This window comes from Melospiza georgiana, chromosome 5, assembly GCF_028018845.1.
Source record: "Melospiza georgiana isolate bMelGeo1 chromosome 5, bMelGeo1.pri, whole genome shotgun sequence".
Lineage (NCBI taxonomy): Eukaryota > Metazoa > Chordata > Aves > Passeriformes > Passerellidae > Melospiza > Melospiza georgiana.
In genome coordinates, this window is record NC_080434.1 from 51713700 (window position 1) to 51730690 (window position 16991).

At 35.8% G+C, this 16991-nt stretch overlaps 1 protein-coding gene across 2 annotated transcripts in view; it reads right to left on the reverse strand.

Annotated features, from left to right (window-relative positions):
• Positions 1-86: 86 nt before the first annotated feature.
• The window catches only part of FAM114A1 (family with sequence similarity 114 member A1), a 30338-nt gene continuing 13433 nt past the window's right edge, over positions 87-16991 (reverse strand). For both annotated transcript variants that reach the window (XM_058024558.1, XM_058024559.1), the window contains 9 exons: positions 15707-15841; positions 13745-13897; positions 11415-11538; positions 9349-9434; positions 8077-8244; positions 6721-6860; positions 5413-5485; positions 3451-3504; positions 87-2029 (listed from right to left, as the gene is read on the reverse strand). In XM_058024558.1, the coding sequence (XP_057880541.1) occupies positions 1919-2029; positions 3451-3504; positions 5413-5485; positions 6721-6860; positions 8077-8244; positions 9349-9434; positions 11415-11538; positions 13745-13897; positions 15707-15841 (1044 nt within the window). In that variant the 3' untranslated portion in view covers positions 87-1918. The remainder of the gene's footprint in view (positions 2030-3450; positions 3505-5412; positions 5486-6720; positions 6861-8076; positions 8245-9348; positions 9435-11414; positions 11539-13744; positions 13898-15706; positions 15842-16991) is intronic.

The window sequence follows — 16991 nt, forward strand, 5'->3', positions numbered from 1 at the left end:
TAAACAAAATATTCTGGCTACATCCGTACAGTACTTTTCTACTGGAATTTTATTTATTAAGTCAACCTAAAGTTGATTTAAAGATATGACATTCAGTTTTCCTAGGACAAGATGACTGAATCTAACATCAGATGGGAGTATCCCTATGCTTACATACTGCCCTGTTCCCCTTTCTACATTGAACAGATGTAAATACTTCAGGTTTCCATGTTACTTTTTATAGTTTCTTTTACTTCAGGGTACTTTATTCATAAATGCATAATTTAAGCAAGACAATGAAACCTCTAGTAAGGAGTATCTCAGACAAGCAATCTTTGTCTTAAGAATGCCCCTCAGGGATTTCAAACATTATCCCCTGACGCTTCTGATATTATATTCAGCCTGTGCAAATGAATTTGAAGACTGTACATCTTCTACTTACCCAGGAAGATATCTCTATGTCTGTTAAATTACAGGGCGCCAGGAAACAGATTTTGCATAATAAACCTTATTTCAGGGATAGGGAAAATTTCATCTCTAAACAACAAAAAATGGCAAAGTCACCATGAGTGTGACAGAGGAACAATAGTGTAAAACACAAAAAGACCTTTCTGTCCACTTATTTGGACTCAAAAAAGTTACCATGTGCAAAGCAGATGCACAGTTTCTCTTTTCTATCAAACACAGAAACTGCCTCACACTATTTAATTATTTTTATGATGTATGAACTATGCTTAAACATATTAAAATGTTAACTGTAAAAATTAGCATTTAAATACAATTAATGAGTATACAAAGAGAGAAAAACACAAAATAACGAAAAGAAACATAATAAATGACAAAAATTCAAGAGAACAGGCTATGTAAAATATTGGAAGGTTCTTCCTGCCTAAGAGGTACACTAGCCTAAACAAATTCTTAGGTCCAAGCTCAGTATTTTAAACTAAAGATATGGACAAATTAGCATGGTTGCTAGTGTTGTTATGAAATGTCATTCCTATTGCTTGTTTATGCCCTAACTATTGCCTCAGAAAAAAGGTGATTGCTCTGACATATGACCTCCACACCCAAAGGAATTCTTTCATAACTTCTTGCTACAACTTCTATTTCTGAACTGTAGGTATCAGTAAACCCCAAAGTGTTAACCCAGTAGTACATCTGAGAGAAGGTTGTTCAGCAGGTGTTTTGATTGCCAAACAAAAGGGAAATTTTCTATCCTCTGCATATTAAAAAGATTACTTTTGTTTCCTGTGTTGTTCAGCCGTTGAAATGATGAAATGGACCTAAATTAATATAAACTGATGGGTCAGCAAATACAGAGCTATACCCGTAATCTTAAGTGGCTCAGAAAATTTCTTTTCAGTTTAATTCTTTATGCATAACCTCCATAATTTTCACTTAGTAAAGTTAATACCTATTGCTGTTCAACTCCTTCAATACAAAGTGTTATGTTAGTGGTACAAATTAATATGATGTTATTATTTGCTACTGGAAATAATACTTAACAAACTCAACACTTTGATAATTTGTTCATGTTGGCAAAAATTAAATACTGAAACCATCTTCTGAAATATAGTTTTTAAACTGCAGTTACAATACAAACAATATAAATGGTAATCTGAAGTAAAATGTTTTAAGAAATTTTACATTCCAATTTGTTTCATACATTGTTTACAACTGAAAGGGTCAACATTTAGAATCCGTATTTAAGTCAATGCTAACATCAATAAACTTCTGTTTAAATTAATGCAAAGCATGAACTGCACTGGAAAAGAAATTACTCACTTTACTAACTACTTCTAAAGTCTGAAAGAGTTCTAAAATGTTCAGTACTGTGTGTGCAAAACCGCATTTAGTGTCTTCAAAGAACTCTAGTGGCCAGACATCTGTACCAGCCCTTCTCTTGGCACAGCTCAACACTTCGGGTCTGTGGTTGCTCTCATGCTGACAACTCCTGGGCTTTGGAACAACTGCTCTGGATATGGGAAATCTGCAGAACTGGAAGCAGTAACTGGAAAGCATCCTGGATATAAGTAGTACTGTTGCAGCCCTAAAGGGGGGAGAAAACATGTGGGTCATCAGTACAGCTGCCATTGCCATGTACTTCAGGAATGAAACTGGACTTTTTATTTTCTTTTTTTTTTTTTTTTTTTACATTTGCATCATGCTATATTAGCGTTGTCTTCACACAAGATTTTAGAATCTGTGAATCTGTACATAGCATAGCCTGAATAAATATAGAAAAATCTGACTGCCACTAAGTTTGAACTCTAAGACTCTAAGTTTTGTTGGTAATATGAGTAGAATAAAATGCCACAGTGTTCAGAAGAAGATTTGACTTTTAAACACAAACCAGCTAGTCTTTCCAACAACTGAACTAATTTTGATTTTGCTGTAGGTGGGAGAAGTGTCACTGAAATTAACAGTTCAAATTATAATGGTTTTAACATATAGTACTATTTTTGGAATTTCTAATACTGAACAGTATAGTGCCCTGTAATTCTCCATGATCCTAGACTGTATTAATACATATTTGTATACAACTATAGGATTTATGGAGTACAAAACATGGTATTCCACAATTTTAAATATTCCTAGATTTTGCAGTTCCTGGAGCACAGGAAGGTAAGTCAGCAGTTACAGCAAATTTACCCTATAACAAAAGGAACTGCATTGTAGTCTTCACTACAGTTCTATTCAACTTTCCTTAATTTTCCTTAAAGGTACTGTTAATTCAGTGCAAAATTGCCTATTGTAAAGCAATCTTCTCCTTATTTTTAAGGGAATGCAGCTATTAAACACAGAGTGACAATATATGGTCACTACTATATGTTTCTTTATGCTTTAAGGGAAGTGTCATCTAATGGAGTTAAAAACTTGTGCTGCAGCTCCCATGAGTTTTAGGACTTTATGAGGATATTACTTCATCTCAACCTCCTCTTGCTCAAATTGAAGTATGTTTTATTCACTGTGCTTTTCTGAAGAAAAATAGAACATGGTGTCAAATATAAGAAATCACTCATGAACATTTTGGTCATCTGACACGTGGTTATCCATGTGCTGACCAAGGCTGTTGATAAACAGTGAATCTTTGCAAAAATCTAAATGCCTGCAGATGAGAAACACTGTAGCATACCTACAATCCAAATTTTAAAGGAAAGAATAGTCTGAATAGTCTGCAAAGAATAGTCTGCAATTTGTTACTGTGCTCTGACCAGTACAGCAGCAGAGTTTCAGAGCTGGCCAGCCTCACTTCAGTCATACAGCCCTTAAGAATCCTCAGTAAATGCAACCTGACTGCTACAGTATTTGTGGGAGAGGCTGAACACAAAATTCATGTTCTGGCCACGAACAGCCAGAATGACATTGTCATTACTTTTTAAATAGTTTTTGCCTTTGGAAATAAATGTGCCTGTCTCATTTAAAATAATTTTATTAGAACATTTTCTAACGTGAAGAGGTGGAGCTTACCTCTAATAGCACACTGTTAATAATGGGGTTAAGAACCTCTGCCTTCATATTGCTCTGTAAATCAGAAAACAGAATGAAAAGCCAGGTCAAGAAATACACTTAACAGAAATATACTGATATCAGAGATGTAGTTTTATGAATTCTGTAGAGGTCTTCTTTCACCTTGATTCTTTCTCAGCCTGTTTATCTCAGCATTGCTAGCAACTGTGTCTGCATTTCAACCCCACCTCAGAACACCCCATGCATTTCTATCACAGAGCACAATGAACCCTGAGGCCCAGGGTTTTACTTCTTCATTACTTCAAGTACCACAGAGTTTCAAATTGCTTATTTCCTACAGGTGTGAAGTTTATGTAATGACATTGTTTGTCCATCTGTCTATCAGTGACCTTTTCACATCCCACAAAAATTTTAACTCCTTGCTCATTTTCAAGGGCACCAAAAGGAAAAAGACATGTCAGAAGAAAAATGAAGTTCTTAGAAGTAACACAAATATCTGTGGTTAGGATCAGATGAAAGGTCCCTGACAAAAGCAAAACCAGGTGAAACTCAGATCCCCAAACTGGAGGCAGCACATGTGCTGGGCAGTGCAGGTTGCCCAGTGAAACAGCTCAGCATGCATGACCTTCCTCTCAAGCACCAGATAGAAGACAGATGGATACAATGAGTAGTGACACTACTAGAGGCTAGAAAATCAAGATTCATTAGCTCCTCTACTTTTTAAAATGGCAAAAGTTCTTCCCTTTTTTATTCACACTGTTCTTTGCAATCTGGTTCTTTAGAACAACAGTAACCTCCAGCAAGAGTTGCTTTCTTTCAACACTGAACACAATACTGATTAATTTAACTGAAGGATTTCCACTTACAACCTTGTAGCTCATATTACAGATTTACAGAAACATGAAACTTCTTAATTTTAGTTTGAGAAAGATGGTAGAAGCAAGGAGAGATGGTCAGAGAAAAGAATTACATTTTTACTCTCAGTTACTAGAAAATCCATTACAAAATGCACTGTTTAGTGGGCTAGTTTAATATTTTGTGTGCAATTTTTTTTATATCTTTGTGTATACATTTATTTCAAGTGTCCCACAAATATATGCTAAAGAACAATCCCAAAATGCAAAATAGGCATTTTTTCCTTGCAGTAATTGGAAGTTATGTAAATTATTCATGATAAAAGGAAAGACATAAATCACGTCCTTAGCAAATAACTATGAAAAAAGATGCTCAGAGATGTGCTGCAAGAGCTAATGGAAAACTGGAAAAATTTCATTTGAATCACATTCATGTTTTCATGGAACAATCAGGAGAACCCAAATTTGCTCTTCTCTGATGTTTACAGAAGATTTCAGCAACAGCACCATTTTTACCTCTGAATCCTGCTATAATACTGAGATGTCAGTCATCCTTGAAGCATCTTGAAAGGCAGGATACTATTTCTAGCAAAGATGTTCACAGATAAATGGATGTTCTTAAACAGAATATCTTGTGATAGAAGACAGAGTGATTTTTTTTTTTAAGTTGGACCAAACAGATTTTCTAGTCTTTTAAAACTTTTGAAAACACTGCAGTGCTAAGCCAGGGGATGTAGTAAAGGCTAAGAAGACAACTCATGAAACCATCTCAAGGTACTGCAAGTACAATCTGTTAATGACTTTTACACAAGGATAGGCTTAGTTGGAAAAGAAATCATCATCAAGCTGTGTAACTTCAAATGTGGGGCCCTTCAATGTGAGAAGTGTTGAGTGGTGATCAGGAAAAACTGGAAGTGGTTTCTAGAAAGAGAGATTTTACAAGGCTTATAAACTTTCCCTCTGTAAAAATGCTGTGTGTTCTTGACCTGAGGAAAGAAGTGGCCTCTTTGCTGATATAAAGCCTCTGGATCCACTTAAGAATTTCTGTTTCAAGAGGTGAACTTCGTTAAAAAAAACACAAATGCTACAGAAAATGCTGTCATCTTACCCCAGCTGCTGTTACAGAATCAGAAAACTTCTTTGATAAAGATGAAACTTCATTGCACATGGCACTTGTTAAACTGGTTTAAAAAAATAAGAGAGACAAATATAAAAATACATTCTTGACCTATTAATAGATAAAAACCCCATCTTGGAAAAAAACTTTATCTTGGAAGGAAAGATGTTCTTAAAGTAACTTTGCTTCTAAGTATCTTTAAAATATTTAGGCAAAACTGTTCATGATAAAGATTTTATATTCCTTCACTGAAAAATCCACTGCTGACTACAGCAGCAAAATGATGTGTTGTTGCACACACCAGGTTTTTTTGACAGTGCAATGTTTCACTTGTTTAAATTCTAAACTTCTAGTTTATGTTTTTTCTGATGATTGCAGCCACACAATTTCTGGGAATACTGTTGGAAATAAATCAAACTTGAATGAGAACACTGAGAAGTCTTCTACGAACAATAAAACATCTACTCTGTGCTAAAAGGGAAAAACCACTTGTGGTTAAAATATGAGAGAACAATTCTGTTCTGAGATCTTTCATTGTTTTCCTAGACATTCCCAAGTGTATCCCATAGGGCCTCATCCTGCAAGGTGCACTGAACCTTAGCTCTGATTCTGAAAAATACTTAATAAGTGCTTTGTTTTAGACTGAAGTGTTCCTATGGACTTTGCTGTTCTTAGTAGCATTCTTAAGGACAAGCACTTGGTTAAATATTTGACTTACTTAGGAGTCAATTGTTTAAAATATCTTAACATGAAAACTTACTGAAATCAGTAGACTTAATAACTACAGAGAGCTTGATATTTGAGTTTGGAGTCCCACTGGACAGACTGGCTTCTTGAAATTCTGGGTGTTTCACTATGGTTAACTACAAAGTTGTCTATTATTTAGAGCTACAAATTGATTTTTTATATTTTTGGCAGATAAACACTAGTAATGAAACTCTGTTGGCAGACAACAGGACTGCATTATTCACTCTAAAAACAAATTCCATATATGCAGGCACAGTATGTTCTGCAGAGGGAACAGGAAATGCAACCCAAGTTGGCACATTTGCTTGCTGGAGCAGAAATAAGTTTTACCCTGTGTATAGGTCATGTTTTTGTAACACATATATATGTTAGCCACGTCAAAGAATGACAGGTAGCCTATACAACCTGATTTCACGAGAAAATACAGCACCAGGACCCCTAAATCCAGTGCTGTTTGTTGATCCATGAACTTACTGTGCCTTCAAGCTAAATGGAACTTCATGAGTTCTATGCAAATGTCAAATGTTCACATATGAAGTACATATTACTCACTTTGTCAGTACTTTTGCTTGATCTTGAGCTGTTTTTTCTACTTCTTGCCCATGTAGAATTAATTCTGCTACTTTATGAAGCTGTTCAATACAACGAGCAGTTACCTCAGCCAGACTTTCAATGGACAGCATGTAGATTTCCTTAAATTAAAAATGGGAATAATATAACCAATAATAACAACACTGATAAATATATTTATAGATATATACATATAAAATAATTTAAAATATAGGAATCCTTCCTACCCCAACTGGAAATACCAGCAGACACACAGTGAAGTAACATCAGACATCCTCACAAACAATACTGGAAAATTAAATATCCACAGACTATAAAATACAGACATTCTACTTGCACTGAAAAATTAGTAAGATCAAGTCTACTGTCTGCTTGGCTGGGAACTAGGTCAGGCTCTTGGATTTTCCAACATACCACTTTTAAACCTTGTCCTAACAAACAGAAAGATACCTAATCTCTAGAATAAGTCACAATCATAATTATTTTCATAGGGAGCCAAAAGTACTGAGCCATCCCTTATCTGAATCTCTAGAGCAGAAATAGATAACATGCCCAATAAAAAATTGGCTTTTATCAACAATTATAGAAATCTTTATGTAGCACTGTGGAGTTACAGCTTTCACAAGCTGATGCCAGCTGGTAATCTGCAATCACATAAAAATCTGTAACATATACAGTGTATATATTCTGTCTGCTTCTTTAGACTTTTTTGTAAGGAAACACAACAGATAATTTCTAATTAGAAATTAGCTCAACAAAGATAGCAACCACATTTAGTATTGCCATTAACTTGACAGAAAATACTCAATCACAATTAACCTTATCAGAACTGTCTAAATGAACACTTTTAGCCTTAAGAGCTATCTTCCATAAACAGAATGAACAGTTGTTAGTTGCCTAAATAATATTTCTGTTTTGTCTGTTTATGCTTGAAACTTTAAATAGTTTGAACATTTTCCCATGTATTGTCACTGAGAGAAGGAGATACTAAGAAACATTGAGATACAACTTTCAGTGTGCATGTAATGTTTGACATTACACCTCAGCATCCCTCAGCTCACTGTATGTTGAGTATACACATGCTTACACACAAAAACATAGATATAAAACCATAAAAACAATGGGATAGAGAACCTGCCACTGTGATATTTACTTATGGAAACAGAATAACAGTAAGAATATTTATGTAATTTAGTCTTCAACTGAGTCTACAGTGAATAGTTGTGTGTCATTATTTCTTATTCCATTAATTTAAAAATTAAGGATGACATATAAAGCCAACACACAAAGAAACAATCTTATCACTTAATGAAACTTATCCTCCAAAAGTTATTTTACCTCCACAGTTTTGCTTTTGTCTACTTCTGTTTTATCACTCTCAATTTTATTGTCTGTTTGAGTCTTTTCTTCACCAGGTTCTTCAGGTTTTTCATTTAGCTCCTCTTCTATGTCTACTGGGGTGGAAAAACTGGCTTCTTCCAGCCATTCATGAGCTTTTTTCCTAGCCTGCCAAACAAAGAACCCAACCCCAAAGGTCAGTTTGAGAAGAGACTGAAATGACATTCCTGAACATCAATTAACAATACATTTAGTTACTTTCTCTTTATACTCAGAAATTTGAATGTATCAAACCTCAGATTGGCATTTAAGAAGTGTATACTTAAGAAATTGTAGGGAGAAGCATTTTGGACTGCATAAAGCTTGATCATACCATTCCTCTAATACTATAATAATCCTAACCAACACATACAGCTGGTGTTAATTACAAGGTTAATATTTCACCTTTATCATTCAAAAGAATTTACACAGAAATTTTTCTTACACAGTTTTCCAAACAAGAAAACAAGAAGTGTGTATAAAAAAGAAAAAAAATTGGAGATATTTATTAATTCTCCTATTAAAAATAAGAGAGATTTATTACATTCTAAAAGGAAAAATAAATATAAAATCACTGTATCTTGAGCTGCTTTCCCCAGCATGCAAATAGATCAAAGCTGAATAGTCCTGAGACTTTATACAACTTCAGACTACTGCTATGCTTAGTAGGAAATTTATGATGTCTCCTTTTTAACATGAAATCAAATTAAAAGACATTAAGACCTAAGCCTAAGCTAGTTATCCATAGTCTATCTATGTAGCTAGAGAGATGAACACTCATTTGAGCTTAAGACCAGCAGATGAACCAGCTTTAAAGGGACCTGATAGTACAAATGTGACTAGTTATGTGAGTAGCTCCCAGACATCTCACTTCTGTGGTAGTAGCTCTCTGGCTACAGAGAGTAGCACAAAACTCACTTTTAGAGCAAGAAAAATGATTCTGAACCTGACTTTTGTTCCCAGTCTGTAAGATCAGATCTGCTGTTCCCATGAGCCCTGTTCTGCTGAGACATTCAAGCCTTCTAACACTGGAAAGAGCTCATCCAACTGCACTGCCTTACTCATCTCACTTCTGTGAAAGCTTTTCTATATTCAGCATTTTAGTCTCAGTCTACCGTACTTTGCTTTCTGAGCTGTCTGCAGTGAACTGGGTACTGCTCTGTGTCAGATTTTAGAACAAAGCCCTTCTTCTTTGCCCAAGAAACTGAAGGCAGCTCAGTAACAGGTGCTAACCTTATTTAGCTTGTCAGGAGTAGCAGCAACATGCAATTCAAAGAGCAGTTCTGTGAGCATGCTGACAAACTCTTCTCCTGTATCTGCTGCAAGAAATAACAAGACAGTTTTTGTTAGAGTGTTACTGCTATAGTATTTTATATGATCAAATACATCCAGTGAAATAGTTTCACCAAGTATTCCAGCACTAAAATAATGACAGTGGCACAAGAAAGGAATGTGTGGAGGTGTGCATGTATATGCACCAAAACTATTGATAACTGAGATATTCAATTGACTGTTCACTGTGGTTACTGTCTTATTTAACCTCATGTATGAAATTTTTGGTGTTAAAAGCTTTCAAAATTCAGGTAAAGCCACATTTTCAAATATTCTCCTAATTTTTTCATAAACAACTGAAATAAAGCTGCAGTGGAAAATGCATGAAAGGGCTGCATAATCAAAGTGAGAGGAAACATTAGAGGGAAGGGTATGTGTGTGGCCTCCTGCTACTTGTACCAGAAAACAGTCAGAGCAGTTTCTGCAGCCTTAGGAGGAAGGAATGTGTTTCACTGAGGAGTGGTTTGCTTTTGCAAGGACAAATCTGCAGCACACTTTGGTTTGGTCTCTTTTTTTAAGGTGCTCACTGCCTTGGTTGCAGCCCATTCTAAACCCCTGTAAATGTTTCGAGGAGCAGGATAAGCAGTAGTGATTTACCGAAAAAAACAGAACTTCTGACCTTCAGAGAAAACATCACTTTGTGCAAGAAACAGAGCTTCTCCTGGGAGCTGGTTTCAAAGCAAGGAACTACTTCCCACAGAAATTATGGAACAACAGACATCTCATGAATCCTCACTCCTAAGCAGGTAATACATTTTCTTGACTTCTATTTTGCACAACTCCATAGAGGTATGGGGTTTAAAGAGCAAGTAAGAGGGGGAAAAAACAGCACAAAACTTTACCACACTAAGACTTTATGCTGAGCACTTGCTGTTCCCCTCAATGAGAAACAGTGAGTTTCCTGTGAGAGGGATCAGGCAAGCTGAGTAAGCACTACCAGAAAGAGCAGTCTGAGAAGAAATTACTATCCTGTTAGAATATGTGAATGTTAACACAGTTTTGTTAACTTTTCTGAAGGCTAAAGAAATCTTATCTCACCATCTTGCAAAACGGAGGTTTTATGGGCAAAGTAACCCTGAGAAGATCAAGAGGATGTGGAAGAAATATCCTTTTATGTTTCTTTGCTTCCAAAACACAGCAATATGGCCTTCAGTGGCATAACCCAGTCTTCAGTTAGGTCAAGGGGTTTTGCTGTTAGCTCTAAGAGGTTTGGTATGGATCTCACAGGCCTGGAGACATGAACCATGCTGCCTTCAAGCCGACTTCTTACCCTTCTGTTCTAACCTGTTTGGGGAACTGCTAACATTTCTGACCCATTTAAGACACATATTTTGCCCCTAACCAAAACACCTACCCATTTTACTGTATTTTTGGGAGCTCAGCCCATTCTCTTCAATGCTGTGCCATAACTGTATTCAGTTATGGAAACACTTATGCTGCTCTAACCTCCTTCTCACACTCCACATGCCACATCTTGCTATGCAAAACCTATAAAGCAGCTTGCTACTGTGTTTCAAAGTCACTTTCATTCAAAAATTTAGGATTCTTAAATTTCTTTATGATACTCAAATCTTTTCCCCCATCTAGAAAGGGGGGATGCAGAGTGAGGATGAAGTTGCTGAACAGAAAATCATTTCTAAGTACTTCAAAACTTTCAGATTATCCAATTTCTGTAAGAAAAGTTCAGTTATCAAAAAAGTTATTATTTTCCATTTTTTGCTTTCATTGATGACATAGCAAAATAATTTAATATTTATTTATGCTTGCATAATTCATACTTCAGTTAAAATACAAATTCAAAATTAAGCACTGATCAGCTTCCAAAACTTTTAGAGTATACATTTTAGTAACTACCTTATGAAGAATATTAGGATATCAGAAATTACAGTTTGGACTGGAATTTTTTTAATTACTGGACAAAAAAGTAGCAATTATTCATATGGTTAAGTCTCTATAATTCTAATTACCTTTTTGTGCCTGCACCACTTCATCATCTAATTCCTTTGGAACAAAGATCTCTTTTATAGCAATTAAATCATTTTTCACAGTCTCCAACTGCTCTCCATCAAGTGTTGCTAAATGTGACTGAATCTGTAAAAGAAAAGACAGTATTACTAAATGCTAATTTAGAGCCTGAATCCAAAATAGACTAGAAATGGAAACCTCCATTATGTTCAAATCTTGTCTCTAATCTCCCAGCTTAGACATATTTTTAGAACCTGTCAACAGAATTTTGTTGAGTATCACAAAAATTACACTAGTCTTGCCACATCATGAGGTCCTTTCCTTCCTCCAGAACATGAGTTTTGAACTATTAATCTACTGTTTAACTGCAAACTGTTTTGGGATTGCCTGGATGAAGGAAGCAGGCAAAAAGAGCACAGGCATAATCGTTAGTCTGAGCACTCATGGGAAGAGATGGAAAAGGTGGCCTTCAAAATGCAGCCAAAATTATTGACAATCTACCTGTTCTGAAGAATGTATTGGCAGGTCTTTGCATGTCTCAGCTATCTGCAAGTCCCTGCATATCTAACAGGATGGCACACCTAAGAGGGATGGAAACAGATTCTTTGAATCACTGTACTACAGTTAGATGGTGTTAACCCCGTGAGCAGAGTGATCCTTCTGCCTATGGAAGCCTGGAGAAATGCCCTTACTCCCCTTGGTACAAAGTTTGACCTTTGTGTTTGTTTCAAGGGGCTTTTTTAAAGCCTGTTGGACAGAGGTGCACTCTACCTCAGTGCAAGGCTGGACACAGCTGTTACTTTCTTACTGGTGTGTCCTTGTGTCCAGCTCCTGTGCTCAGGGTTAAACCCAAGACAAAGCCGTGGCACTCCAGTCAGGTTGGGAAGGACCACATAAGGTTTTTTCCTCCCTTTCTATAGCACTATCCACTTCAAGGGCCAACTAGGAACTTCTTTTAATGGAAACTTTTAAAATAAAAACTTAAACACACATGTCTTCAGTACCTCCTGCACTCCTGTGGCTTTTGGGCTGTTAGAAGTGGTCTCAAGTTTCTCTACAGTACTCGTTCTGTCTTCTGTGTCTGGGTGCATCTGTGCATGGTAAGTGGAACATTTATCTGTGTACTGGGCTTGTTGACCCACACAGTCACAGTGCATCAGAAACCTCAGGGTAACAACCTGCACATGGCTGGCTTACCCTATGGTATTTCACAGTAAAATAAAAATACTGCTGATACATGCAATTAGCCTGAACTTGCTTTCTATGTATGTATGTATGTATATATGTATGTATATATGTATGATGTATGTATGTATGTATGTATGTATGTATGTATCTATCTATCTATCTATCTATCTATCTATCTATCTATCTATCTATCCATCTCATTCCTGTTTAGTGGGTAGGGGTGTTTGGCCATTTTTGGTTTTGTTTTTTGCTCCCAAAACCAGACACTTGAACCTTACATGTGTGGTTTGAATGTATAGTTTTTCATCTAGGTAGTAACAAAAATAAAAATAACATTGACAGTATGCACCTAACTGTTATTAACATAAGCTTGTTTTTATTCATGAGAGCAAATAAAATATTTTAAAACAAAAGTTGGCCATATTTTAAGAAGTACCCCACAGGGCAAAGAATGCTAATTACAATAACAAACAAAAAAGAAAATTTGTTTTTAAGAAATTTACTTAGAAAATTGTTTCAGTACAAAAATATCACCCGTAGGAATCTACAAAATTCTATTAGCCCACTGTTAGCAATCCACTGATGTACTAGCAGAGCAAATAAATTGAGAGTTGAAATTGAAATACATATTTATCAGATAGGCCTTATTAACATTACCATCTTCAGAGAGACTTTTGTATACTTCCAGTAATAATATCTTGGTGTAGTTCTATGTAACTTTAAAAACCAACACAATAAGAACTGAATAAGTAATCTGGAATTAATTTTAATTCAGCAGCCTCCACATGTAGTAGGTCTGGAATTCCTGAATGTACCTGATTTCAACCAAAAGATTTCAACCTCCTTGCAAATTTTGCAAGGAATTGGCAAGATATCTGCAGCGTCACAAGTTGTGTATGGCAGACTACATATGGTCCTAACAAAAACACCTGTCAGTTATGAAGTTTGTTTTGAGTTACTCTTGTAGTTACATTTTAGATGTATTGAGTTCTAAAACCCAGGGCTAACCCATTGGATCAATTCAGCTTTCTCCGAACCTGATGGAAAACTTACTGTTTATCTTACGTGCATCTGCAAAATAAAATTAATGTGAAGTTAAATTTTTTTACCAACCATATTGATTTATGCTGTCTGCATACTGTACCTGAGCTTCACTTTCATTTGACAGGATTTCCAGAGCTTCAAGATGAGACAAACCTTGGAATTCATCAAAAAGTAGTCCATAATGTGCTGTTCTTTCTACTGTAACTTGCTGGGCCCGCCTCTGTTTCTCTTTTTCTTTGGCTTCTCGCAACAGCTGTAAAAATATACATCATTCCATGTTTTACTGATAGTACTATAAATGTGACAGATTTTACTACTATCTGCTTCCATGTGTCCAGAAGTAGTAATAAAATTTGGGACTATATCACACCTGCAGAGCTAAAATTTTAGAGATGAAATAGCTAACTTCTTTTTTGATAATTTTCTCTGATAAAATATTTATATACTATTCTAAGCAGGGCTTTCCCAATGGTAATTGCTAACCATCTCCCTTTAAAATACAATTAACAAAAAAATATCTTGCTTATATTTTCAAAAGCAATGTCAGCTATAGATACCATACAACAAATTTCCTCACCCATTATAATGAAAGAGAAAGGACTATTTCATGTGCAGCCTTAAGGAGCCATTCAATCCTTTCTACAGAACACAAAACGGGAAAAGTATTATTTTCAGAACCTATCCACCAACTTGCATAAAAAATGCACCCAGAGAAATATTTTCTATAAAATATTCTTAGTAAATACTAAAGTCAGTTTTATGTGACAGAGGGACTGACAAAAGAGATTGATGACTTATACCAAAGATGGGGCAGAACTACTCTCTACATACTTGGGTATATTTTGGTGGGCTTTTAATACACTTACATCAGTGTATAAGAAGGATAGAATAGGATAGGATAGGATAGGATAGGATAGGATAGGATAGGATAGGATACCCAACAGGATTTCCTCCTCCTTCCTTCTGTTCCTGGATGAAGTGGCCTCTCATGAATTTCCTACAGTAAAGGTGGTAAATATATCTGAACCACATGTCAGGTCACATGCAAGTCTCTGCATACAGGTGAACTCCCACCACTTATGTTATTCCACTGTTCAAATTCCTACAATATTGCCTTCAGTGATTTGTTTAGTACAAAATTAAAATTTACACTACAGTACATTTTTCCTCTGAAGTCTCCATCTTCAAAAGTTAACTCACAAAGTTTTATGAACAAATCACTGAAAAGCAATAGTGCAAGCCCTGAAAACTGATTTATGCTGCATGCTGCCTCAGATTCTATGTGCAAATCCATGCATGTTGTTAAAGGAGACATTCTCAAAAGCTCATTTTAACCCTGTGGGCCTCAACATGAGTTAATTGCTTTTGATATACTATAAAAGTATAAGTCTGTTAACTCTTCCAATGACAAATACTAAAGATGAAACATCTCATTAAAAAAATACCTTACTCTTCTCTACAAGGAAGTAAACATGCAGTAAACATACTTTCTTCTCAATGTCTATTGTTTATCCTCCTTTCAGGGTCTGGAGAACTAAAATAATTCTGTACTGACAGCATTAACAGTACTTCTGTTTTTATCTCATCTCATTTCATTTAAAACATGAATCACAACTGTGTAAGCATACCATTAAATTAGATGGACACTGAGATACAACATTTATAGGTTTAATTCCTAATGAGACATATGTTATATTCCAGTATTACTGATTTCCAAGGAAAACAGCATAGTGATGTTTATGCTGAAAGATGTCTATCTACAGCTGTTACCAAAACACCAACAATTTGATTTTGCCTCCAGAGTGTAATGATTTATCACCACATATACTATCTTATTTAAATCAGCAACTGCATATATGATTATGCAGAAAAGATGATTTTACATTATCTTTTGTGGTTCTATGAAGAAAAATAAAGTAGAGCAACTGTAAAGCTTAATATTTATTTCCATAAGCCCAGCCAGCATCTACTGCAATAAATAAAGCCTCTCCCTGAGGCATGTGAAATTCTGGAAAAAGAATCTGAAATTGCATTGACAGAGTTGTATTTAAATATATCCAACCTGAGAGAGTGAGACTGTTCGTGCCATCAGTGTTTTGGTTCTCTTAAATCCAGGATCACTTTCTGCAAGGACATTCATGGTTGTCTTCCCAATAAATTCCAAAGCATCTAAGCCTCCAGATAATACACTTTTCCCCTGTATAAAATAATGCATTGTGGTTATTTTCTTCCCAGTTTAGGCTAATATGAACTGTAAAGAGGAGTGTTGAGTGGTTTTGTAGACACCATCTTTGAACATTCGGGTCCCTAAATTTCCTATACTTCAGCTAACAAGAGGACTGATGCATTTACTTTGTTCTGAATATGTGAAAAAAAAAAAACCAAACAAAAACAAACCTACACAAATATTTCCAGTTAATTGAACAACTTACACCAGAGGAAATGTAACAATTGTTGTAAATTTAAAACAAAAATCGTAAAAAGGCTGGAGCACATCTCCTCTGAAAACAGTCTGAGAAAACTGGGGCTGTTCAGCCTGGAGAAGAAAATGCCCTGAGGAGACCTTCCAGCAGCCTTCCTGTACCTAAACAGGACCTATAGGAAGGCTTAGGGACACTTTGCAAGGGCAAGCAGTGTTTGGACAAATGGGGAATGGCTTTACTTTGAAAAGGATAGATTTAGAATGGCTTTACTTTGAAAAGGACAGATTTAGATTGGACATCAGGAAGGAATTCTTCACTATGAGGATGGCGAAGCACTGGAACAGGTTACCCAGGGAGGTGGTGCATGCCCCACTCCTGGAAGTATTAAAGACCAGGCTGGATCAGGCTTTGAGCAACCTGGTTTAGTGGAAGGTGTCCATGCCCAAGGCAGAGGCATGGGAACTATACAATCTAAGTTCCCTTCCAATCCTAACTATTCTGCGGCTCTGTCATTCTACTCCTATTCTATTCTATTCTATTCTATTCTATTCTATTCTATTCTATTCTATTCTATTCTATTCTATTCTATTCTATTCTATTCCATTCCATTCCATTCCATTCCATTCCATTCCATTCCATTCCATTCCACTTTAATTTCATCCAATGGCATCTGGTTTGTAGGAACTTGCTTTAGACATGAATAATTTGGAGCCAAGTCCATCATGAACAGAAGACTCTGCCTTCCTGGATTTTTAAAATTTTAACACTTACTATGACTCTGGAACTGTCTATTTGAATACATATGTTTTACTGTGTCTTCATATTTTTTATGTACACTGAAGAAGAAGTTTCACTGGCTAAAGATTTCCATTTCAATCTGGATTATGTGTGTGTCAGATACTCAAGTGCTGATGTAACACGAGA